General features: G+C 36.1%; 1 protein-coding gene across 1 annotated transcript; it reads right to left on the bottom strand.

Moving 5' to 3' along the window:
* Positions 1 to 652: 652 nt before the first annotated feature.
* LOC126733372 (15-cis-phytoene desaturase, chloroplastic/chromoplastic) lies at positions 653 to 25,664 on the bottom strand. Its single transcript, XM_050436637.1, has 15 exons — positions 25,480 to 25,664; positions 24,718 to 25,030; positions 24,501 to 24,633; positions 23,531 to 23,619; positions 15,396 to 15,453; positions 14,728 to 14,883; positions 13,771 to 13,919; positions 12,648 to 12,767; positions 4,164 to 4,377; positions 3,975 to 4,077; positions 3,485 to 3,532; positions 2,701 to 2,746; positions 2,175 to 2,362; positions 1,743 to 1,905; positions 653 to 1,017 (listed from the first exon to the last, which is right to left on the bottom strand). Exons 2-15 carry the CDS (start codon positions 24,925 to 24,927, stop codon positions 958 to 960), a joined length of 1,737 nt encoding a protein of 578 aa, XP_050292594.1. The 5' UTR covers positions 24,928 to 25,030; positions 25,480 to 25,664; the 3' UTR covers positions 653 to 957.
* Between the last annotated feature and the right edge of the window lie 1,732 nt (positions 25,665 to 27,396).

Below are 27,396 nucleotides of genomic sequence, written 5' to 3'. Positions count from 1 at the left end.
AGTTTTGGAAAAAAATTATATATACCATGATATCTATGATTTATACTGCTGCAAGTTTGTAAATCTGATTAATCTACTGTAGAATGGGATGGTCTCCATGGCAGTGTGGCTGAAAGAAGAACCATGGGAGATGGCAGGTTCCCCCGTACTGCCAAGAGACCTAAAAGATATCTTTCAATGACAATTGAGGGTTGTAATACAATCATGGTTTCATCAATGAAGAATTCTTGATGGCTTCATTAAATGAAGAATTCCTGATTTATAATAAACACAAGTACTCCCATAATTTCCAGGGAGATCATAATATATTAATATCCAATGGAACCAGGACAGATGAAACTCTAGCTACCAATGTTTCAACTGTTCCAAGCCTTGGCCACTATAAAGGTGGTTCAATTGGATCCATTAACCCTTATACAACAAACTAGCTTAAGAAGATTTACTTCATTTTTTTAGTTTACCTTTAACAACTGGCCTGAAAATAGTCACAGCCAAAAATTTTACATCTATCGCAAAACATGTTCCAATATTCCACCTCTTTTTACTGAAGGTTCTCAGTTCAGTCGCAGTTTCTTTTTATTTTCCATCAAAAAATGTCTTTTTTCATATTGACTCGTATACAGTGCATTACATTGCACATAAGGTACACCAGTTTAAGTACACAAACTGAATCAAATTTATTTACTCTCCTTAATTTCATTGTCTTTTAGATAGACAGTGGAGAAAATTATGTACACTTACAGCAAGATGAGCATCATATGAGGAACAAAAAGAAGATCCTATATCCAGAAAAGCTACAGAAATAGACAGCTCAATATGCTATCATCATGTATAGTACCCCAAGGGCTGAAAATATATCTTTAGTGTTGATATATCATTGATCCACGAGCCATAACTATTACTTAAATGATCCTCTTGAACCAAGGAAAAATTTACCTCCATTTGCAAAGATTTTTGTCAATAAACACTTGCTTGAGCCAACCTTGTTTGCCCCCGAGCTATAAGCAACTCATGATCCTGAGTATTTCAATATGAGGACAAAGTAGTTCATATAAGAACATTTAAAAAATAATAATAATAATTGTATTTATCCTTCCTTTTGTTTTAATTGTAAATGCATTTTCCTGGTTTTTATTTTTTACTTTTTTGCATGCAGGGTGGGGGGGTTTGCTGAGGGACCAATGTGAAAATAAAGTTTTAGCATTTTGGACAAGGTTTGAGAGAAACCCTTCAAACTCTTCATATATTTTTTAATTAGATGTAAATTTTGAAAATCTAACTGTTAGATTGCATGTTCTTTATATTCTTAACACGCATGTCAAATTTTGTTCAAATCGGATATCATTTACTATTTGATCAATAAATTTATTTTTTATGTTAATTTTAAACCACAGAAACTTGAAATCTAAACATTTGATTGATGACATAGCTATTGATCTTTGATCTTCTTAAAATTTTGCAAGCATGAAAGATATAATAAGAACGTGCAATCCAATAGTTTTCAAAATTTACATCCAATAAAAAGATATAGAAGTTTGAAGAGTTTCTCTCCAAACTAGTTATAATAAAGTCTAGCTATACAGCTGGGTCTTGTTAGGAAAACACGGTTCACGAACCCCACCCCTGCCCCCCACCACCTCTTTTTTTTTTTTTTTACTACCATCATAATAAGCTAAAATCACCATTTCTCCATGAAGGATAACTAGAACACATTACCTTAGATCATACATATAAGAAATTACCTGTACAATAGCTTGAGCACAAAGCTTTCCTGACAGAACAGCACCTTCCATTGAAGCCAAATATTTTTGTTTTGTGTAGTCACCAGCTAAGTAAAACCCCTCAATAGGAGATCTTTGTAAGGGACGGCAAGGTTCACAGTCTGGGACAGTTTTGTAAACAGACCTGAGACAATTATTATTTAAGGTTACAGAAAGGGAATGGACTTATAGGTAATAATGAATATCATACTAAAAAATTCAAATAAATAGTCATTAGAAAACATGTCAAAAATTTAAATAAAATAGTCTCTATACAACATGTCACAAGTTTAATAATATTACTAGGTGAATTGCTTTAACCATATGGAAGGTACTGAATTCTCACTTCTATAATTTTCCATTATTTATTTAAGAGAACCAAAAGATTCCAAGTGTCAGGCCATGTATTCAAACCTTGGTGTTTTAACAACATGGTACTTCACAATCTTTGCTTTGCTTTGATCCGTGGAAATTTCATCGGGAAAGAGTCTTGCAAGTTCATTCATTGTAGCGTCAATAATGTCTGAGTCACTGCGTGAAATCCATTCTTCTGCAGGCGCAAAAACCAACTCCAGCATAGATTGATTAGGGTTGTAATATTCCTACATACAACAAAAAATCATGAATTACAGAGTTTCCACATAGTAATGGAGGAGAATCAAATTAATCACAAAGCTTATAATTATGTCTCTGTCTGATCAATTCAGTGAAGGATACTGGTGAATTTTGAAAATTTTAAGATGCATATAGAGACATATTTAAGTGTTTTAATGGCCACTATGCCATGTAGGCATGCTCATGTACTTCATTTATTTGGTACAAACCAACCCAACACTTGACACAAGCTAACCAACTGTCCCATAATTTACCAAATATTCAAGGACATAAAAACCAGAGAAATAAGAGGGGGGCAGGGGAGAACAAAAGTACCAGCTTTTACCTTACATGTTACTGACATGTCAGCATACACACTGAGAAGTGGACTTCTGCAAGGGGAAAAAGAAAAGAAAAGAAAATAGCCAGAAATGAGATGCAGAAGAAACAATAACAGAATAATTAGCCTAATGGAAGTGTGTGTATGTTTTGGACGGGAAGAGCGCCGCCCGAAAGAAGGGGGGGGGGGGGGGGGGCGGGACCCTCCTCTCCCAACTCAGGCAACAGGGTAAAAGAGGGAAAACAAGATATCTAGATCTAAATTATTATAAACAGTTTACAGAATATTTTGCAAGTCCTATCATAACTAAGCAATCCTACCAAATTTTAAATTACCCAATGATAAATGTCCACCATACCAAAAAAAAATAATAATTAAATAATTAAATGACAAAGATATTTTAGCTCTAGTAGTCAAGAATGACAGTAACACTGATTCCACATTTCTATGAGGAAAAAGAAACTTTTCATTATGCAACCTATATTAAATATTCTGAATTCCATTATTTTTTCTTTTTCTCAATTTTGATCAGGAACATGCACTCAATAGTTCTTGAAGCCATGGCCTTATCATTCACAGTTTGTGTATATGGGAAGGAGTGATTTGAGCTTGAGAACATTAGCAATATTCAAAATCTCAAAAGAATGATTCAAGAAGATTGCACATATCATTGCAAGACTAAGTTGTTCAGTAGCAAGGCTGGCAAAATCAGTGAGAGAAAAAATTAAGCAGAAAAGAAAGTATTCTCTCCACTAGACAACAAAATTGATGTAACAAGTATGAGCAGGACCTGCTAAACAGTAGGTGATCATAGGTGTTCTTCAGTTTTCTGTCAAACCTGCAATTGGTGAAACCATTGAGATAACATATTAATTATCACTGGCTGTGACATAAAGAGGATATGAATTGTCTCCAACCCAAAAAGCAACAGATTCATAGCATAACAAGGATTAATACATTTGTTAAACTTATTAAAAGAAAGTATAAAAATATCCAATTCAAATAATTTCATTATTGCAGTAAAATAGATAAATATAATACAAGATTTCATTCCCCAGCTGCATCAAATAACATTTTCAAAAATTGAGAAATAAATCCCATTTCAGGAATTTGTTTGCCAAATCAGTTTTATATAAAACCAAATATACACTATTTTCAACTGGGACCTTCTAACTCTAATCATGCATTATAGGGACTCAACACTTTTTAAGTGAATAAAATGGAATTGGAGAGAGCAACCTTTTTTCTTTTAATTAACAATGGTAGAATCAGTCACTAACCATATGTGGACATTAATAACTGGAACTCCAACTAATTTCTTTAATCTCTGGAAATATGGAATCTCTTTCCAGTTTTCCGGCAAAAGAAGCTTCAGGATATCAACTGATTGGGACAAATAACAATATGAGGGAAGCTGGTATTAAAGCATGACAAAAATTATATGACTCCATATGAAGTTAGTAGTATACCTGGAGTAGCAAATACATAAGCATCTCCTTCAATCATGTTCCCATTATTCAGTAAAAAGCTTTTCACTGTTCCATCATTATTTAGCTCGATTTTTTGTATTCTCGAATTTAGTCTTACTTCACCACCTAGTGATTGAATATGATCAACAATTGGCATACAGAGTCTCTCTGGGGGATTACCATCCAAGAAAGCCATCTTGGAACCATTCTTCTCCTATACATGCGTTTTTATAATTCATAAAGCAGCTAGTGTCAAGGTGTAAGAAGTTGTTTATTTCAATATCTACTACTTGTATTTTCAACATTATATATATTGATAGTACTCACCAAAATGATTATGATTCATCTATAGAATGCTACTAAATATTGCCTCTAATATATCAGAATTAGCATTTCCCAATAAAGTCTAAAATTAATGTCCCAAAGCATTTAGTGTATGTTCACTTGAAAAGCCATTGGATTGATCTTTCTAAAATTGAAAAGGAAATGAAAATGAATTGTTAACTCCATCCAGCCCATGAGAAGATAAGTTAGAGGTTTCCATAATGGTTTTGGAATCCTATTTTGATTTGAAGAATAATAAAAAGGTGTCATAATTCCCATTACGAGTGGTAATCCCACATTGATAAGAAAAGAAGTGGACAGGTGTAATTAGTCCCTATAAATCAGGGACGGAGCTAGGATTTTTTGTTTTGGTGGGGCCAAATTGTGTTAGTAATATTAGTCAAAACAAACTCCCACACACATGCGTAAGCACAAATACAAATAAATCTTAATATTTTAATACTAGAGTATGTCATGATTTATAAATACACTGTATACAAACTTATCTTCTAAACTTTAATGAGTATACAAAAGTTGCTTAGTTTGATATTAGTCTGAAAAAAACCAACAAGAAGAACATAGTATCTCCAATAAAAATTATTCTCATTGTAGATCTTCCATGGAATAAAATTATTATACCATTTTCATAGTTAAATTTTTAAAATTTTCATTTTCAATAAAAATTACAAAATTGTCTAGCAAAGTTAATAAAAAAATTTAATGGCCCCCAAAAGGGTGGCTGTAGCTCCGCCTCTGCTATAAATAGTAATGATATAGCTTTTGTTGTGAGTGTGGGAGTAAGAAGAAAAAGTTTTTGTCTACTGTATTTGTGTGAGAGTGCCTATGAGTGTATTAGGGATTTGGGTTGGTTTGCATTTGAGAGAGTTTGTGTGTGTAACTGTAATGCATATTGTTGATAGTGGACTTTGATCGATTTAGTCCATAGATGTAAGTATAAAATTTTCCAAACTACATTAAATTATGTGCCTCATGGTGTTTACCTTTTATTGTTTATGATAATTTTTTCACAACATATTGGTATTAGAACTATTGTTTAAGGATCCTAGAGACGAAAAGCACAAAGTTTGTGGTGGAGCTCTTTAATGGGGAGAATTAATTTAGTTTGGCAAAGCAGTGTCCATGATGCCTGTGTGCAGCAAGGATTGATTAAGGAGTTATATGAAAAGTCAAAGAAGCTACTATACTATGTCAGATAATGAATGGGAAGAAATTAAATGAAAGCAGTGTGTAACATATTTTGAGTCTCTTCCCAGAGGTGAAGTATGACTTCTTGATTGAGATTTCTCCCTAAGAATCATGGAAAAAGATAGAAAATGTATATATGTCAAAGTCATATGAAATTGATTGTACTTGAATAAAGAGCTATATCACTTGTATATGGAAGAAAGTACTGATGTTAAGAATCATCTTAATGATCACTTCTTAGTTATCAAGCATGGAAGCCAAGATTGAGGAGAATCAACTCCTTTTTTTGTAACCTCACTTCCACCTTTGTATGATACCATGGTGATTACAGTGTTAGTTGGAAAGGAGACACTCAAGTTAGAAGAGGCACAACAATTATGTTGGAACCAAAGAAGTTCAAGAAGACAACGAAAATTCTAAAGTTGAGATATTTGTGGTGAAGTATGAATCAAGTCACGATAGGAATACGTCAAATCTCTATATAATTGGAATTGAACTCTTGACTGTCCACTTTCATGTACTTCCAAAAATAAACCTATAATCAAATTAAAAATGATTTCATAATAAGGCAAATTAAGGATATAATGACAAATTGAGATATTTAAAATTCAAATTCCATAAAACTATGACACATTTTACACTTAAACGATAACTAAATAACTAATTGCCAACATAACTTAAAATTGTCCTCTCTCTCTCTCTCTCTCTCTCTCTCTCTCTATATATATATATATATAATAACTAATAGCCAAAACGTTTGACTTTTTATTGACCACTTCTCATTGCGCCACATGGCTACATAGATTAATGCCACGTGTACATTTAAAAAAAAAAAAAAAAAAAACCTAAATGGTTGTATCTTTTAGTTTGATGGAAGTTTTAGTGATATTTTCAATTTTTAGAACCATTGTATTTAGTCAACATTTAAAGTTTTTGTTCAACTCTTCCATGCATCGCATAGTTTAGCGGCTAGTATATATATATATAATAAACAAATAAGAACCTATGAACACGCACATAGCACATGCAAAAGGCTAGTAGGAAGAATTTGAAAGGGAGAAGTCCATAACAAAGTCTAGACCAAGGAAAAATATTAATGACATAGGGTATTATTAGTGCCATGAGATAGGATGTTATCTGTACTAATGCAAGAAGTTGAGACCTATGTTAAAAGAGTTTATGACATGAACTGATTGCCAAAGATATGCAAATGCAATGATTGTTAATTTGTTACAACAAAAAGTGGAGCAAGATAGTGCTGATGTTTTTTTGAGGTTAGAAAAGTCACATATTCAATTAAAAGTTCATGGATTTTAGGAATAAAGATTGGTTTGACACGTACTAAAAGTTTAGATGTTTGATGGGTATTAGAATTATGGTTAAATGATTAAATCCACCGTTTCCTAACTTACACTTTTGCGACAATTAGCAATCTATCATGGTATCATATTATTTGGTTGAGTTCGAACCTTGTCTTCACTTTAATTCCCATTTAAAAGTTAAAATCCTAGGTGTGGGGCCTCATTTATTAAAGGAGATTTTTGGCCCACACGTGAAAGGGAGTGTTAGAGTATAAATTATCAAATTCACCATTTCCAATCGGTTAAAGCATTTGGGACAATCGGTAATTTATTATGTCTTTAGGTCGGTTGGATTCTTTGGACTTTTACAAGAGGCAAAGTTATGAAAGTTAGCAAAATTTCTTTGATGGTAAAGACGGGAGAGAAAAACTCCAAGAATTTGTACAAGGTTATTGGTGACATGTTCAAAGATGGAGCACATGGTGAAGCAAACAACAGAGGTGAAGCAAAAGACAAAGAGGAGTCTTTGGTCAAAACACCATAGAGAGAAAGATAATCATGGATGGAAGAAATTGAAATTTATGGATAGTATAACAGATATATATACATTTGATAAGTAGATAGTATAACAGATATATTAATGAATCCAAGTTCGAACAAGAAGTTCACAAATTGCTTGAATTCAATTGATTGCATCACTCGTTGACATGGTGAAGCACCCCTACCCATAAAAGGCCTCCTGCAAAGGAAGTAGCCAAAAAGGTACTAGTGAAGACATCTCATGAGTTGGAGGTGGAGATTTATGTTTGGAGCTTCCATGTTGGTTTTGGAATCCCACATTAACTAGAAAGGATAATGAGTTATGAGAATTCCTACTAGCTTCCTCAGAGAGGCTTTCCTTTTCATTTTTTAAGAGAGACATTGTTTCCCTCTTGAAAAATGAAAAAGAATGATTAAAAAAAAAATTAAAAGCAATTCTTGAAATCACTGGTAATCACAAGTAGTTATGTAGTCATGTGTGGCATTGTTAGTTGGAGTAGAATTTGATGCGTACTTTTAAATTTCTTAATTTACCTTTGTACCCTTAATGACGCAGGACAACCAGAACAAAACTAAACAACAGGAAAAATAAATGGATATGACCTAGGAGTCAACACCTAGGCTTGGCTTGGAGTTAGCACTAAGCAAGGAAACCACTAGGAGTTAACACCTAGGGTAGACCTAGAATCAGCACTAGACCAAAAGAAAGACAAAATGACCATTTTTTTTATTCATCAAAATATCAACTATCTCTCAAGGAGTACAATAGGTTGCTTATAAAAGATTACTAAACCCTAGTTCTAATTGGCTTGGAAACCCTAATTGCCTAATTACAAAAATAACCTTACTTCCAAATTAAAATACTAATAGCCCAATAAACTACTAGGACCTAAAACATAAAAATACAATTGACTTGCAAACATTAATAATACTAAATAATAATCTTTTTGCATCTCCCGCATCAATCTCCTCTAGTTGGAGAAAACTCGACCTCGAGTTATAAAGCGTTGAAGGATTAAGATGCTAACAAGTAATACTTACTTCAAGTCTGGAATCACCTTAGGGAGCACAGAGAAAAGAAAAACCTTGAATTCCATCTTGTCAAACTCTTTTAGAATAACAAAATCAATGTGTGGAATCAACATCATCTTATCTTGAACTATTGGAAGCACCATATTATCCACTTTCTCCACTTTAGCAAATTGTTAGTCTTCATACACCATGGAAGGCTGGTCAAAAGCAGATTCATTAGCTTTCAATATCACATCATTTGCACCCTCTAACATAATGCTCTCTTTAGAAACCATCTCTTCTCCTTGCTGCTCTTCAATAGATTCGTTTCCTTGCACGCATGTTAAAGCAACACTTGTCAAAGCATTTACGTCTTTGTCAACATTAGACTTTGGTGTTGCTTGAGAATTCTCAATGACCAAGATATCATCATCAATGTTGTCTTCTATGAGGGCAGCAATAATTTCATTGTGATCAATTATCCTTGGTTTCCCAATTGAATCGGTTTGAGTCTTCATTTGCTTCATCTAAGTAATTATGTCTTGAACATCTTCCGTGAGGGGAGGTCATGAGTGTGGTTTATGGAGAAGTATTCGGATGGGTTGGGAAGTTTTTAACAAAAATGTCCGGTATAAAGTTGGGGTGGGGGATAGAGTGAAATTTTGGACAGACAAATGGTGCGGAGATCTTCTCCATTTGGCTTTTCCAGCCTTGTACAATTTTGCTGCAAATAGAGAGGCATCCGTAGAATCATCTCTGATTTGTCAAGGAGCAGGGGATAGGAGAACTTGGGAAGTTCATTTCATTTGAGGTCCTAATGATTGGGAGACAGATGTGGTGGATGATTTCTTTTGTTTCTTGGCTTCCAATTTACCTTCCGTGACTGATGGTGATCGTTTGAAATGGAGGTTGACAAATAACGGGGATTTTACTATCCGCTCTTTTTACCATAAGTTACACGGCTCTTCTTCCGTTGCTTTTCCTTGGAAAGTTAAGGCACTCCGGCATGTCTCTTTCTTTGTTTGGACAGTCGCATGGGATAGGATCCTCAAGGGAGATATCTTGAGACTTAGGGGTTTTGATTTCGTTGACTGGTGCATTATGTGTCGTTGCTGTGGTGAGATAGTGGATCATTTGTTGTTACATTGTGGGAAGGCTTATCGGCTGTGGTGTTTTATTTTTAGGATTTTTGGGATCTCTTGGATTCTCTCATGTACGGTGAGAGATTTTCTACTTAGTTGGTGGAATTGGTTGGGGAAGCATTCATCTTACATCTGGAACCTAGTTCTACTGTGTTTAATGTGGTGTATTTGGAGGGAACGCAATCGGTGGATGTTTAAGGATTTGGATAGATCTGAGGACCAACTTGCTCTCTTCTCTGGTTCTCTTTTTGATTGGGCTAGGGTTTGGGGAGTCACATCTAGTGACTCTATTCCTTTATTCCTTAGCTCTCTTCTTCTTTGTATTTATTGACTTTTTATGTTTTTGCTTTTTCTTCTTTTCTGTAATTCTGTTCTGCTGGTGCTATTTTGCATCTAGTGTTTTTTTTCTAATATACTTTTTCTTACCTATCAAAAAAAAATCTTCCATGAGCTTTTCAAATAATTCCTTTAATTCGGTAGATTGTTCAAAAGTGCACTGAGGACATGAAATGGGATGAGGATTCATTGTATTTGCTTCAACTTGAAAAATACCAAACTGAGATTGGGGTATATACTTAGCTCGAAAGTATGGTGACAAATACTCATCACAAAACTTTTCTTTCATATCTTCCCACACGCTAATGGCAGGTTCATACTTTATATAGCGGAAATATTCAAGATCCTCACAAAACATTTGTGCTTCACCTCTTAACTTCAACTTTGCATACCTAACCTTTATGCTACCCGCAAAATTTGCTTGCTCAAAGAATTGCTCCATCCCATTCATTAGGCCTGTCCAAGTTCAACCGTGTACCCGACCCACCCGAATTTTTCGACCCACCCAATCCGACTCCCATGATGGGTCAACAACGGTTTTTGAGGTATCCAACTCGATTCCGGCGGGTCGGTTGGCAGGTCCTTGCATCTAAACCTGATTTCAACCGACCCGACCGATTCTACTACCAAAAAGGCCGCCGATCCCCACCGTATATGCGATTTCTCAGTCCGATCTTGCCAAATCCGACGTGATCTTGTAGAGATCCGGCGAGATCTCACCATACAAGGCCAATTTTTGGCCAAATTAGCCAAATTTCGGCCAGATCTGCCCAATTTTCGGCCAGATCTGACCCCGACTGAGACTCGACCACTTCCAGCAAAGAACCATCCGATCTGAACCGACTCTCTGACTAGTTGGCGGTGGGTTTGAAAGTTGGTAGCCCAACTTGGTCAAGTCAGTTGCGGGTTGGGCACAAACCCGAACCGAACCGACCCATGGTCACCCCTACCATTCATCCAATTGACAAAATCCCGTAGATTAGTTTTATAACCATCAAAATAAGGTGCTTCGGATATTACCATAGCTCACTGGGCAAAAAGATTTTGCCAACTTGACTTGTTAAGTATGGCCCACTAAAGAAGGGATTGTCATGGCATTAACCAAATAAAGCTTCACCATTTGAAGTTTGAACACTAATAGAAAAACCAATACATCCACGTGGACTGGACTGAAGGCCTAGACTTGGTTTTTTTTTTTTTTTTGGTATGCACGTAAAGAAACTAAAGAAGAATCTTAAATGAAAAGTTGAGTCCACTAAAGATAGTAAGAGAACCTGGCCCTTGTGATGGCGGCTAAGCGTATTGGGCCTCACGTGGAGTTGGTTTTTCACGAGCCAGAGGACTTGACCCCCTTTTTGTTTTTTTTTAACGACTAAAAAGCCAGATACAACGTGGTGTGGATTGGTAACAACAAAACGAAGCTTCAGTCCCAGTAAGTGCAACGGTTCGACAGCTGCGTCGGGTGAGATGGAGAGCTTCAAAACCAGCAAAGTCATTAGCGGACCAAATATTGGGAAGTCGGTCTGGTGTCACTGACTGTGAAACCAGAGGTCGCCGGTGCGATAGGGATCCACTGCTAGCAGCATATCCAGCAGTGGTTTTGAAGGATGGCAACTGTAGTTATTTTTTGCTTGGCTGGGAAATCTAGTTTACTGTAGTGGCTGGTATTCCAATGGTTAGAAAATAATGACTGCACTGGAAATTTTTTTTTTTTTTTTGGGTGTGATTTTTCTGGTTCTTGGTTGACTGTGGTGATGCTTCAAACAGATCAATGTTTACTCTGATACCAAAATTGACGCAGGACAACCAAAACAAAACTAAACAACAGAAAAAATAAATGGATATGACCTAGGAGTCAGCACCTAGGCCTGACTTGGAGTCAGCACCTAGCGAGAAAACCACTAGGAGTCAGCAACTAGGGTAGACCTGGAGTCAACACCAGACCAAAAGAAAGACCAAATAATAATAATCTTTTTGCGTCATCACTTAATTAGCTTATTCTTAAATCATTTTCAATTAGGTAATAGGGTTATTTCTGGAAGTACAAAAAGTGGACACTAAAGAAAGATGAAGGTGTGCTAGTATATAGAATGTTGTTGCAAATTTTGGTGTAAATGTAAGAGATAGAAGATAGTTTTGTCTAGTATGTTAATGTGATAGCACCTTAGATGTAGTGAGGATTTGAGTTAATTCATGTTATGAGAGTTTGTAAGCATAATTGTAATCTCTATCATTAATAGTAGAATTTGGTTGGCATTGTATGTGGATTTAGACATAAAGTTTGCCAAACTATATTAAATTTAATGTCTTGCGATGTTTAAATTTTATTGTTTTGCGTATTCTCATAACATGAATGAAACAGAAAACAACAGTTCTAGCATGCTTGGAGAAAAGAAAATGTTTCATTAGAAAGAGCTAACATATACATTTATATGTATGCACCTAAGTGATACCACTATCACTTCAATCAAGGAAAATTTATATACAAATTTGGATCTGGCAAAGGATGTATGAGTACGTCAAGAGTATTAACGCATGAATGCATGTGCATACCTATCTTGAATCTATTAAGATATTATAGTTTTGCAGTACCTTATTAAGAGTAAAAAAAAAAATGTGAATACCTGAAGAAACCTATTCAAAGCAATCAATATGCATTGCATTGAAAGTTCATCGGGGTTAATGAAGTTTAGCGCCTTTGACATGGCTACAAAAACCTCATCAGTTACACGATCAGGTACTCCCTGAAATTAGGAAAAAACCATTACATATTGCAAAGTATATACCAACATCATAGGCTTCTTTTTTAAGAAGTTCTTGCCCCATGGAGAGAAAAGAAAGATTCAAAACAATGATTCTAATTTTTCTTATTCCCCATTTTAAAGAAATATTTATATGATTTTCTTTGGGTTTGAAATTTCTAGAAGCTTAGGGCACTCCCATTATTTTGTCCACTACAGTGACACAACATTACCCACACATGCCTCTTCTGACACCAACCAGTATCTCCTATCCTAAGATTTCATTTCAGTATAAACAAATGGAACATCAAGGTAAAATTTGCAGACAGACATATAACATACATGTGAATACAGATATGGGGTATTGAACACAGCAGCTCCAAAAATGTCTAGCATAACATTTACTGGCATCAAAATGGTTCATATACATGTTACTTTACAAAGAAATGGAAGTTTTAACTTTTAAACCTATGTGTGTGTGTGTGTGTTAAAAATAATAAATAAATAAAAGACAACAGGTAGTAAAAGTCCCGCCTATAATAGCCTCAGCATTGATTTGCAGACCCAAAAACAACACTGCCTGCAATTATTCTTCTCAGTAGTATAAATTGTCCATTTCGGAACAGTTTATTTATCTTTTTGCTGAAAATTTTCTGCTTAAAGGGTGCTAAAGTATACTTGTACTTTAAAAAAGTGAAATTTTAAAAAGTTGTATATAAAAGCTAAAAAGCAAAAAGCTAGCTTATAAGCTAGTCCCAAACACATATTCATAATAGCATTGAGATTAATCCACTTGTCTCAGTTCAAACCTTTGCAATTAAAGGACCAAAGACTAGGTTTGGTCTAGGGAAGCTGATAAGAGATAAACGAAACAACATCAGCATTGACACGTGAAATTGTGTTGAGGAATGAGGACATGAAAGGAAGTCCAGCATAGTTACAGGAGAGAGTCCAGAAAAATGTGGACTACAGTTATTAACCCCAAAACAGTGTAAGATTTGTATACCTGCTTTCTCATCCACTCTTTAACAGTTAAACCATCTTGAGCTTCAACATAAGCCTGTCCACCAAGCATTGCCGGCAAGAGTCCAATCGCAAACTTGACTTTATCTGGCCAAGTCAGCATCTCATTGTTCTTCAAGATAGCCCATATTCCTGACCATTACATTCAGAATAAATATTCAACAAACTTATGGTTGATTATTACATAAAATACTTTTAGCAACTAATCAAGAGAATAAATACTTTCTTAATATTTGGGATCGTCTCACAACAATGTGGGTCCCATGCAACAAAATCAAGAAACGATATTCACCATCCAATGAGCTATCATTATTGCATATATTCACCACCAAAATATGTAATAATTATTGCACAATATTTTAAGTCCTCTTATGTGAAAAAAGCGTTGAGTCCAACGGCTGCATCAGAGCATCGTTTTAATTTATAAACTCCAAATATTAATTAGACTTCATAATTTTTTAATCCTCATATACAAAGTATAATGCATTGCATGAATATCCTTATAGTTGTTCATCAGTTCTGAACTTCATTACACTCAAGTTGTAAGTTAATGATATATCAGGGATTAATATAATAACAGCTGAAAGATCATCATCACGAGAAAAGATTGGAAAAGCAGGTTCTCAATTGGGTCATATTTTTGGCACAGACATTCTAACTACCAGTTTTATGCATCAGGTAAGGCACCTCAATGCAAGCAATATGTGCTATGTTTCCAATTACGAGTTTACCAAACTAACTGACATTTGCATAAAAAGTGCAGCGAGAGTGAGGGCAGATTTAGTTACATAAATGGGAATACAAGCTTTTTGATTAATTCAAAACCACAGGGTAATCATCATATAATGAAAACAACAATTTTTCCATGGGGACAAATTTTGATAGTTGTTTTAACAAATATATGTACCTTAACCCTTATAAGTGGAAATAAAAAGCTTACCATTTAATGGTGCAGGAAGAACTTCAGGAAAATCAAATCGGCTGAACTCTCCCGGCTTATTTGGCATTGCAAAAATCATAGAATGTTCCTTCCATTGCAACCGATCATCAATACCAAGTTCTCCGAACAGATTCTGCACATTTGGGTAAGCCCCAACTAGCCCGCAAGGAAAAATAAAAATAAAAATAAAAAGCCTAATTTTGTAATGATATATAAGGTTAATTTTAGAACATCTAAGTGGAAGATGGACAAAATGAGTTAAATAATTGAAAAATTATCATAAAGGCAAACATCTAAAAAAATCATAATGATGATACTGAAGTAATAACTTATTACTACTTCACATCATTAATTATGATTGTTGTTATAAATGATATTTTTACTACCTATAAAAAAAATTGATATTGAAGTAAGAACCAACAACAACAACAACAAGCCTTAATCCCAAACTTTTGGGGTTAGCTATGGATCCTCAACAAATTAGTTAGGGTTGGCACCATGTATTCTTTTCCTCAATATTATTTTATCCAAAGTAAGAACCATAAAGTAAAAATGCAAAAACACTCATGAAAGCACTCAAACTTGGTGGTTTCCTCCTAGTTAAAAAGTATTGAAACAAAAATAGATTTAGAGTCACAAATTGCAAACTAAAAAGTATTAGAACTTACAGAATATATGTAATCCAGTCTCATACCAGTCTCCATCGTCATCTTTCCATGCAGCCACCTATAGGAAAAAGGTCAAACTTTAATACGCTAAAGCATATCCCTAAACTAGAGATGGAACAGTCAAGTTGGAAGCTAAAATTATTTTATAGTAACCCTGCAAATTAGTTCTGATTGCTTATACCTAAGAATTAATAACAACAATCTACTTCAGTAAGAGTTTTATTACTAAATTTAGACATAACAAATAACTTGTTAAGCCCAATGAAATTTTAAACTTAAGAGAGAGAGAGAGAGAGGAGTAGGGAGAGGACGAAGAGGAGAGAAGAGGTCAAAATAGTTGGTTAATATCATTATATAACCTTTACTTAATTGATAGTCTATGTTACATGCCAACCAAAGATAATGAAGCCAAGATTTGGTGTAAGCCTTTATACAGAATATATGGCAAGCAATGCATAATTTTTCAGATTTCATAAATGAGACAGAATTGCTAGATGTCAAAAGCAATGCTAATTTTTTCATATTTCATAAATGAACTTAAGCATTAGATTTTCCATTGCAAAGATGCTCTTATACATGGGCAATAGTCAGGATCAGCAGGCTCTCTTGCATGTTGATCACTTTTTGGCCTCAACGCAGTGGGAAGTGCATTAACCTCACATGATCCAAAGGGTACTACCGCAAAGTGGTTTCAGACCACCATCATATTTTTCTGGACTATGGGAGATTACAAAAGGAAAAGCCCCATTCCAATTTGAAAATATTTGGCAACAGGGTCCAGCCTTCATTGATAGGGTGAGGGATTGGTAGAGCAGTTATAGGATGATGGAGCCAACCCGCTTCATAATGGCCAAGGATCACATCAGTTGAAGGAAGAATGGAAGAAATGGATCAATGAGAGTTTTGGTGACATAAGGATACAAAAAAGTAGAGCCTCGACTGACTTATTGAAACAGGATATGAAGGAGGAGGAAAGTAGCTTAAGTATGAAGGATAGGAGGAGCGACAAGTTAGAGAGCCAGATAGAGAAAAATAAATAAATAATAAAAATTGCACTTTTGGAGAAACTAGCTAGAGACAAAAATCTAGGGCAATTTGGCTTAAAAGAGGGGGGGAAGAATACAAAGTTTTCACTGGGCACTAGGCATTCAAACTTTAATGGGAATGTTAAACTGGATGGAAGATGCAAAGGGAGGATAATGAGATTAAAGATGGCATCATCATAGTCTAGCATTTTAGTATGAGAAATCTGCTGATTGGAGATTGTGTGGATGGTGTTGAGTTAGCTACATTTGAGGGGAAGATAGAGAGTGGCACAAGACTTAAGTCGTAGTTGACTAAGCAGAAGTTCTTTTTGCTATAAAGAATATGAACAAGGCTAAGGCACGGGTAGCAGAAGGCATCACCATAGCTTTCTATCAAAGATGTTGGAACATGGTTAAAGAGGATGTGCTCAAATATGCTCAATTGAGTTAGCAATCTTCACTTATTAGAAAAATGTTGGACATGGATAGAATCATGTATTTCTTCAGTCAAACTCTTCATTCTCATAAATGGGAGCCTTGGAATTCTTCAGCAGGGGCAGATTACGGCAAGGAGATTCATGATGACCACGTTTGTTCAATTTTGTTGTGGAGGTGCTTAACAGAATGATAAAAAGAATAGTTACAAGAGGGCATTTGTTGGGGTTTACCAAAGATAGGAGCAATGGAGATACTTTAATGATATATTATTTATTATTTATAAATGATAGGATTATATTCTGTGGTGAAGATATGGAGAAATTAGAATGTGAGGGCATCCTGTTACTTTTTTTAAGCAGTGACAGGGTTAAGGATGAATTTGAGTAAGAGTGAGTTAGTATTGACAGAGCTGATATCTACAATGGAAGGTTAACATTGGCTATGGGATTCAAACTCATTACCTAAGACTTATTTGGGCTTTTAGGATCTCACATTAAGGCCATAGTTTGTGTGGAATGGCATTAGTGAGAAAATGGAGAGGTGTTTAGCAGGGTGGAAAAGATTTTTTTTTTTTTTTTTTTGATAAGTAAGAAAGATGTATAATCAAGAAGCTACCTCATGAAAAACATAAGGCAAAACAAAGAGTACAGAGAAAGAAACAAACAGATAGAAAAAAAAAACAAGAAAACAAACGGAAATCAACAAAGAACTAATTACAAAGGAGAGAACTAAGGAACAAAGGGAGAGAATCACTAGAGGTGAGTCCCCAAGCCCTAGACCAATCAAAAAGAGAACCACTAAAATAAGCGAGCAACTGATTATCAGATTTGTCCCTGTCCTCAAAAGTTCGCCAATTTTGCTCCCTCCAAATACACCACATTAGGCACAACAGAGCTAAATTCCAAATGCTAGAGGAGTGCTTTCCAAACCAATTTCACTAACCGAAAAACGTATCTGCAACCGATCTCAGCAATACCCAATAAATCCCAAAAGATCTAAAAACCAAGCTCCAACACTGATAAGCTTTTTTACAATGGAGAAGCAAATGATTCACCGTCTCCCCATTACGACGACACATAATGCACCAGTCAACAAAATTAAAGCCTCTACACTACAGAATGTCCCCTGTAAGAATCTTCTCCCAAGTTGCAGTCCAAACAAAGAAAGAGACATGCATAGGAGCCTTAACCTTCCAAATACCTTTCCAAGGAAAGATAATAGGCAAGGGACTTCGAAGCTTATCGTAGAAAGAGCGGATGTCAAAATCCCCCTTCTTCGACAACTTCCATATCATACGGTCTCTATGCTCAGATTGAGGTAAATTAGAACCCAAGGCATGAAGGAATTCATCCACGTCTCCCATCTCCCAATCATTTGGATCCCTAAGTAAAAGAACATTCCAGCTTCTCCGAGCCTCGGTCCCCAACCGTTCGAGAGACAAGGCCACAGATGCCTCTCTATTAGTAGCAATCCAATACACTACTGGGAAGGATAAATGGAGTGGTAAGTCCCCACACCACTAATCTGTCCAAAACTTCACTCTATTCCCCACCCCTACCTCAAACCGGATATATTTGCTAAAAACCTCCCAACCTTTTCGGATAGTTCTCCATAAACCACACCCATGAACACCCCTACCCAGCTTGGAAGACCATCCCCCCCACTCTTCCCCAAACTTCAAAGCTACAACCCTCCTCCAAAAATGAGTCTCCTCAACCCCAAACCACCATAACCATTTTCCTAATAAGGCTTTATTAAAAGTAGTAAATTTCCTTATTCCCAAACCACCATTAGCCTTAGGAGCACACACCTTATCCAACCCCACCAAATGAACCTTCGAATCCCCCCACAAGAAGTCCCTCTGCATCTTCTCAATCTTATTAGCCACATGCGAAGGGATGGTAAAAAGAGATAAATATTAAGTAGGAAGGCTAGAAAGCATACTCTTAAGCAGCGTTACTCCTCCACCTTTTGACAATTACAACTTCTTCCACCCGGCCAACTTCCGATTAATTTTCTCTAAAATAGGATTCCAAATAGAAGGGGACTTATGGGAAGCCCCCAACGGCATACCAAGATAGGTCATAGGCAAAGACCCAATCCTACAACCCAGAATCTCTGCCAAGGCATGGACATTATTAACCTCCCCTATTGGAACCATCTCACAACAAAGGAGAAGCATCCGCACATGAAGGATCTGCTCCACTTCCGCATCACAAAACAAAATAGTATCATTTGCAAACAGAAGATGCGAAACACATTCCCCTTCACCCCGTCTACTATTAGCCTTAAAACCCCTGATCATGCCAGCACCTGCAACTCTTTTCAACATCCTACTTAAGACCTCCATCATGACCAAAAACAACATTGGAGATAGCGGGTCCCCTTGTCTCAGACCCCTCATGCCCCCAAAAAATCAGCTAGAGCCCCATTAATCAAAATAGAAAACTGGACAGTTGAAATACAAGTGCGAATCCATCTACAACACTTCTCCCCAAAGCCCATTCTCTTCAAAAGATCTAGAAGAGCCTCCCAATTCACATGATCGTAAGCTTTCTCAATGTCTAGCTTACAAATAACCCCTGGGATCTTACTCTTCGCTCGACTATCAACACACTCATTGGCAATAAGAACTGAGTCAAGAATCTGTCTACCTCCCACAAAACTATTCTGAGACTCAGAAATCAATTGATCTAAAACTAGTTTCAAACGATTTGCCAAAACCTTAGACAAGATCTTGTACAAGCTCCCCACCAAGCCAATAGGCCTGAAATCTCGAATATTGAAAGCATCATTCTTCTTAGGAATTAGTGCTATAAAGGTAGCGTTCAAAGATTTCTCAAACTTACCATGTTGATAGAACTCCTCAAAAATTGCTAGAACATCTCTTTCCACCACTCTCCAACAATGGTGGAAAAAAGCCATAGAGAAACCATCTAGACCTTTATCTCCAGCCAACTCATTAACAGCTAGAAGAATCTCCTCCTTCTCAAACCTCCTTTCAAGCCAACCCCTCTCCGACCCATCTATCTTATCAAACTCCAAACCTTCCACAAAAGGCTTCCACTCCTTTGTCTCTTGATACAAATTTTTATAAAATTTTACCACCTGAGCAGCCACCTTGGATTCCTCCTCATAAATCACCCCATCCACCTCCAAAATACTCAGATGATTAAACCTTCTACGGGAATTAGCCACCTTATGGAAGAATTTAGTGTTATTATCTCCTTCCTTAATCCATAACATCCTTGATTTCTGTCTCCATGAGATTTCTTCCAATGAGAGAAGATACTCTACTTCAGATCTCACCACAGCTCTCTCACATGTCTCTACATCAGAGAGGCCAAACTCCCTTTCCTTGGCATCTAAGAATTTCAAAGCCTCTAATAATTGAGTCTTTTTGCGTCCGACATGACCAAACTCCAAACGGTTCTACTGAATGATATCTTCTTTCAAAGCCTTCAGCTTTTTGGCAAACACAAAACTAGGAGTACCAGAAAAAGAATGTCGATTCCACCAAAAATGAACTTTATCAATAAACCCGTCCGTCTTTAGCCACATAATCTCAAACCTAAACGGACTTTTCCCCCTCACCATTCCCCCTACCTCCACTAGAATTGGGAAATGGTCTGAAACAGGGCGAGGTAAAATCCGTTGGATCACATCCGGATATTGCTCCTCCCAATCATGAGACACCAAAACTCTGTCTATCCTAGACATCGAAGGCTAATCTGACCCGCTAGACCAAGTATAGCTCCCTCCCTCCAAAGGCAAGTCTATCAAATTAAGATCCTCAATGAACTCCGAAAAAAGTTCCATAGCCAGAGTAAAACAAGAATTACCCAACTATTCACTAGGGAAACGAACAATATTAAAATCCCCGATGCAACACCAAGGGACATTCCAGTATTGCTAAACACCAACCAACTCGTCCACATTAGCCCCCTCGCATTGTTATCAATTGGGCCATAAACCCCAGAACACGCCCAACTAAAGCCATCCCCCACCCCTTGCCACCGAACAGACACAGAAAAAGAACCCACCAAAAACTCCAACCTCTCTAAAACCCTCCTATCCCACATCATCAAAACTCCACCGGCCGTCTAGACAACATCTAAAGCCACCCAATCCACAAAAGGACAACTCCACAAGCTGCCAACCATCTGTCTGTCCAGGCCAGTAAGCTTAGTTTCTTGAAGGCAGATTACATCACACTTCCACTCACGCAATAAATTTTTCACTATCAAACGTTTCTGACAGTCATCCAGACCCCTAACATTCCAAGAAAGAATTTTTAAATTCATAAAGACATGAAATCCCCAACTGACAAATTAGCTCAGCAGCCAACACACTACCTACCATCATAATTAACCAAAGATTGCAAATTCCTCAGCTCTCTCTTCCCTTTATCCTTATAGATGACAACTTTTCTAGGAACTGTAACTTTCCTGTTCAACACTTTGGCAGCCTCCGTCTCCCTCTCAATCTTTCATAACAAAGCAATACATAACTTCTCATGTCGGCTCAAAGGCAGCCCCACCAATTTACTAAAACCAGGAAGTCTATTCTTCACCCATTTAGAAATATCCAACGTATTCACACACTCCACTACCTCATTACCACAGTTCAACTCAGCTGACAAAGGTAACCCAAAGGAAGTGATAGACAACAGAGGAATTGATAAACTATCCTCTCCACCCAAACCCATATCTGAAATATTCAATTCTTCCTCCACCAAAGCACTCGCCCCAGAGACAACACACGTTGCCTTCATGGGTAACACCACTAAACTGGATTGCTCAAATTCAAGAACAGCTTTCGGCCTGAAATTGGCACAACTGTCCCAGCCACCTTCATCCCCATCATTGTCACCCAAAACCACAAGCCCAGCCCTCGATAAGCTCAAAAAGAAATCAGATAAGAAGCATTCAACCAATGACCGCAAAAACACCTTATCTGACTTACCCGGTGGCGACATGGGCTCATCGGAGCTAGTTCCAACGAAGAAGGGGCTGTCGGCCTTACCCGGTGGCAACGAAGGCTCAACAAAGCTAGTTCCGGCGGAGAAGGGGCCATCGGCCTTACCCGGTGGCAACATGGGCTCATCCGAGCTGGTTCCGACGGAGAAGGGGCCGTCGGCCTCCAACGGAGGCTTTGTGCACCGGTCCGACACTCCTGGCTCAAGATCAAAGGACTGGGGAAGGGCCTTGGGGCACGCCACTGTCAACGGAACCTGGGCTGATTTTCCTTCTCCAGCCAGAAAACAAGGTGGAAAAGATTATACCTCTCAAAAGGGGGCAAATTACTCTAGCAAAAAGTGCTTCGTCCAAGTTGCCTATTTATTTTTATGTCTCTTTTCACTATGCCAATAAATGTTGCTAGTAGACCGGTTGAAATTACAGTGGAGTTTCTCTAGGGGGGGAAGGGGAAGGAGGGAAAAAAAAAAAAAAAAAAAATCCTGTAGAATTGGAAAATTTCTACTACCCCATTATGTGCAGGGGGTTGGGTATCAAGTTGTCTACTTTCAATCAAGCATCATTAGGAAAGTGGTTATAGAGATTCACTCAAGAGAAGAAGCATTTTTGGAGGAAATTGATGGGAGCAAAATATGGGAAATGTGTAAAGAGATGTTCATCATAGCCTATTCAACACTCATATGGGTTTGAATTTTTGCAAGGCAATTAAAGCTGGATGAGACTCATTCCTTAGATTAGTTGGATATCTTGTTGGCAATAGTAAAAGGATAAGGTTCTGGTGTGATTCTTGGTGTGCAGATAGGGACCTAGCAACTTTATTTCCATAGCTATTTCAGTTAGCTATTAATAAAAGATGATATGGTCTCGGATTACATGGAGACACATGATGGGGAAGTCACTGAATCCTCTTTTTTTGAGGTTAGCCCAAGATTGGGAGCTGGAAGCATTTGCAATTTTTTTTAATTGCTTTATACAACCCTGATCCAAGAGGCCACAGGTGTTAAGAGGTGCTGCCTGTACAAATATTCCTTAAAAGGCTTTTTGGAGGGTAAAGAGAAGGTAGCTTCTTTTGAGTGGAGTGCAACACGCGGGAAATTTTTTACAATGGATAATCTTATTAGAAGAGGTATGGTGTTGGAAAACATGTGTATTATGTGGAACACTAGTGAAAAATGTGGATCATTTGCTATCACATTGTCCAGTAGCATTGGAGTTATGGAATTTTATATTTGTAGCTTTGGGTGATACCAACGATGGCAGAAATATTGCTTCAGCATCGGCGTTGAAATTCCAAGACTTTCAAGAAAAGAGTTTGGAACACTACACCTGGTGCTTAACATGAAATGCATGGAGGGACAGGAATGGGAGTACATTGAAGAGTAAGAACCATATAAAGAGATTTCAATCTCAGTTTGTAGGATCTTTATTGTATTGGCTATTCTTGGATGCAAGTAGACCAACTGTTTATGATTTTTTTGATACATTGCATTTGTAATTTTTAGCATGGAAACTTTGGGTATGCATCCTTTACCAATGGTTCCATTAATATTTCTCTCATTATTTAATGAAATTTTTATTACCTATCAAAAAATATTCTAGTTTTTGAAAGTGACAATCAAGGCAAAAATGAAGAACAAGCACCAGTTTGGTGTCAGCTGATTGAAAAAGTGGGACAAAAACAGAGCAGCATAAAAACCTTTCCTCCTAGTACATCTCTTGACTCCAATAGTATAGGTTTGTGACCAGCATCTGCCAAATACTTTGCAGTAGACAAACCAGCCAAACCTGCAATAATTTGTAAAATTTAGTCTACAGCGCACCAATTAAGGGAAATTAAAAAAAGAATTCTAATCATCCATTAAGCTAGCATTATTTGATCTCCCAAGAGTAATGTAACTATATTTATGAAAGCCTACCAATCACAGAAAAATGTCAAAAAAGGAGGAAAACATTCAGAAAAAGAGGAAAACTTTTATAACTTTAGACAAAACTCAACCCTAATCAAATAAGGTTGAAATAATAGATCCTAACCAACCAGAAATTAAGCATGCAAAGACTCACACTTATGTCAACCCAAAAGGTATTTCCACACCTGACAGCTTTTACTACAAAATATTTCAGATATCAAGCTTGAAACAAGCAGAATCCATTTCTACAAATATTTTGAGAGGTGTTCTAGAGGCTACTCTTAAAAAAAAATAACAAATTAAAAAAAAAAAAAAACACAAATGACATCACAGGCATAAAATTAATCACTTGATAACACGAAAATTTTTATATCCATGTACTTTGGATTTACATCAAGATAGCAAGTAACAACATAAGCCCAACAACCCCCTTTAGCACATACATGTTCATGAGCCTGAGTAAGAGAAGGAGAGAGCATCAATTCAGGATGACAACAAACAACCAAAATCTGAAAGATGAAAATAAAAACAAAATCCATTCACTACCAAAAAGACGAACGTGTTATGATGATTGAACACCAATAATATAAGATATTGGAAAACCTAGATCAACAAAAGCAAATATTAGGTAAATTCAACTAGAATAAGCACAAAGACTCAAAGAGTTATTCCAATTTAACAGATACAAGTTTGATATTCTAAACTAAAGAGTCAAAAAGAATATATCCAGATATATATATATATATATATATTCCTCACCTGCACCAGCAATTACAACTGTTAGGGGTTTAGATGGACGAGCAGATGCACGAAAGGAAGAAGACAAATAAGCAGCCTCTAAGAAATTAACAGTATTCTCAAGCTCTGGTCTTGGAAAGTCCATACATACTACCTGCATTATTAACAAATAACTAATTTTCTCTGGCAACTTAGTGAGAAGTATTTTGAAACCAAACCTCTGAATCACAAAACGAACCTGCAAAGGAGAGACACCCTTCCTCGGCCTCAATCTAATAGCCTTTGTAAGTGGAATTCTCAAACTATGACCCATGGATTCACAACCTCCAAATGCTAATGCATTGGTTTTCACTGAATTATTAAGAAACCCACATCTTAGAGTTTGATTTCCTGTCAAAGTACTTTGGCAGCTCAAGTTTGCAGCCGAAACAAACCCACCAATGGTCATTTCACCAAACCCAATTTCCAAATTAGGGTTTTTTTTTTTTTTAAGAATGTATTTAACACAAAATTCAACAAACAAATAGTTTCCAACTTCAACTGTGAAGACCCTGCAAAATAACCATACCAAGGAATTGAATTTCACGCAAATAAAATATTCAAATAATCTAGTAAAAGCGATGAAGGCAACCCATAATCATTTTCAATGTTTAGTATATGTCAAGTACTGTTTGGACAGAATTTTCAAAGACGCTTAAAGCTAATTAAGCATCATTTCTCAGCAAACCAAATACCCAAAAAGAGAAAACAAACAAACAAACAAGTATTGCATACGAAGAAAACCCAAAAAAAAAAAATTTCAAGTACTAGATAAATAAAAAACCACAATCAAAATTCCAGAAGTTATGCTCAGGCTCTTTCTGATTGGCTAGAGTTTGAAAAAGTACTTTACTTATTTTTTCTTGATTTGACAAGTTCAAACAATTAAAGATAATGAAAGAAATTTCAAGTATTGAAAGAAGAATGGAAATGAAGATTAAATAAAGTGAGCTTCAGTTACCTTGAGCAAAAGGGATAGTACTAGTGTCTAGTAGTCCAATTCAATTCCAGAGGAGAGAGAGAGAGAGAGTAGTTAGTTTAGTTTGTGGTGATAAATAGTGATAACTGATGAGTGAGAGTGCGTTAGGACATACGTAAGTGGAATTTGCACTTCTTTTGTATCGGTTTGGCTGTTTTCATTTTCATTTGGGTTTGGTCACCATTAAGAATATTCTTCAATGGACAAATTATAGATGCATCAGTCCATGTGTCAAGCACACAGCGCCCGCTATTGCTCCTTGTCCGACGGTAATAATCTTTCTGAGAAAATGGAATAATCAATTACTACTATAACTTTTTATTATAAAAATGAGTAAGTACATCTATTTTGAAAATCTAACGGTTATATTTCATGTTTTTTATATTCCGAACACGCATGTTAAATTTTGTATCAATCAAATATTATTTATAATTTAATTCATATACTTATTTTTTATGCATGATTTTAGGCTATAAAAACGTGAAATTTTAATATTTAATTGATAATATAATTATTTACTATTAATCTTCTGAAAATTTTGTAAGCATAAAGGATATAAAAAAAAATGAAATCCAATGGTTGATTTTTCAAGATTCATATGGAATTATAGCCAAACCTTGTCCAAAGAAAATTATGTCTTAAAATTTTTATTTTTATTTTTATTTTTGCCAATTAAAGTGTTAAATTTATGAAATTGTTTTCATTTACAACCTCTACCCAGTTGGTATTCCTTTTATAAAAAAAGAAAATATATATATATATATATATATACACACTAAAATTTAAACTTAGGGTACGTTTGGTAAACTGTAATAAGCACACAGTAATGTAATAATTATTCCTATGGTTTAACTATTTAATAATTTAGTTATATTTTTATTATATAAAATAGTCGTTCCTTATAAATAGTTATTCTTTAAAATAAGGAATAACTATTCATCTCTATAAGGGTTGTAATAGCTATTATTTAGTATGTATATTGATTTCTAAAATTAATATATTTTCAAATAAACAAACTTTCCATATGCATATAAAAATTATGAAAATAAAAAAAAAAAATCATAAAAAAATAACTAATCTGTAAGGACCAGTTTTGGATCTTGACCCAAAGGATAGATAGACTCAAGCCTAAAAAGTCCAAAACAATGAATTTATAGAGAGTTGGTTAAAAAACTGGGCCTAAACGAGTTGAATGACCAATAGAGTGGGTTCCAATGGCAAGATCAGAAAGACAAATTGATTCAACTAAAGAAAATCGTCATTAGCACAATCTGAGGAGATCAATTTTTATGTATTTCTCTTAAGTTGATTACAAATTTGTTTCTTAATTGCTACAATGTTTCTCTCTTGATTTCTTGATTTCCTTCTCCACAGAGGGTCTCTTATATTATATAGTCTTCATTGAATGATCTTGGTCTTACACTTATTGATCATCTAAGCCACTACTTGAGTGTTTGTCCCATTAGACACCCTCGTAGGCCCTCTATGAGTTGGGGTAGCCAATGCAGCATTGTTCAGGGGTCTTCTCCACATTAATGTATCCAGAAAGTTAGCTGCAGAGCATTTAATGCGGTGGCAACAGATTTTCCTTAGATATTTTCGGGCTTTCATTCCTTTTGTACGTTCACAATGCACGTCCCTATCAGTGGGATTTCCTAGAAGATCACTTTGGACAGTAGGATATACATTCGGTCTGTGCTTTGCTGATCCGAGGAGATACTCCTCCTCAGACCATCTCTCCCAACCTTTCCATTTGCCACATACTCATAAGGCTCTAAGCTTGACACCCTTACTACTTTTTATTCGCCCTCGGACCAATCAACATCCTCGACCAGAGCCTAAGGCCAATATATAATTTTGGGCCCTTATCCCTACAATAGCCTCTCAAAACTCCAATTT

This window comes from Quercus robur, chromosome 6, assembly GCF_932294415.1.
Source record: "Quercus robur chromosome 6, dhQueRobu3.1, whole genome shotgun sequence".
Taxonomy (NCBI): Eukaryota; Viridiplantae; Streptophyta; class Magnoliopsida; order Fagales; family Fagaceae; genus Quercus; species Quercus robur.
This window is presented reverse-complemented; position numbering and strand designations above follow the sequence as displayed.

What these genes read in the sequence shown, in the direction of transcription:
- LOC126733372 (XM_050436637.1), bottom strand. Translation starts at nt 24,927, where the DNA reads ATGACCATTGGTGGGTTTGTTTCGGCTGCAAACTTGAGCTGCCAAAGT. An exon ending in AGTTGTAATTGCTGGTGCAG is followed by an intron (nt 23,620 to 24,500) that starts GTGAGGAATATA and finishes AAATTATTGCAG; the next exon opens with GTTTGGCTGGTTTGTCTACT. An exon ending in GTTATTAATGTCCACATATG is followed by an intron (nt 3,533 to 3,974) that starts GTTAGTGACTGA and finishes CACCAATTGCAG; the next exon opens with GTTTGACAGAAAACTGAAGA.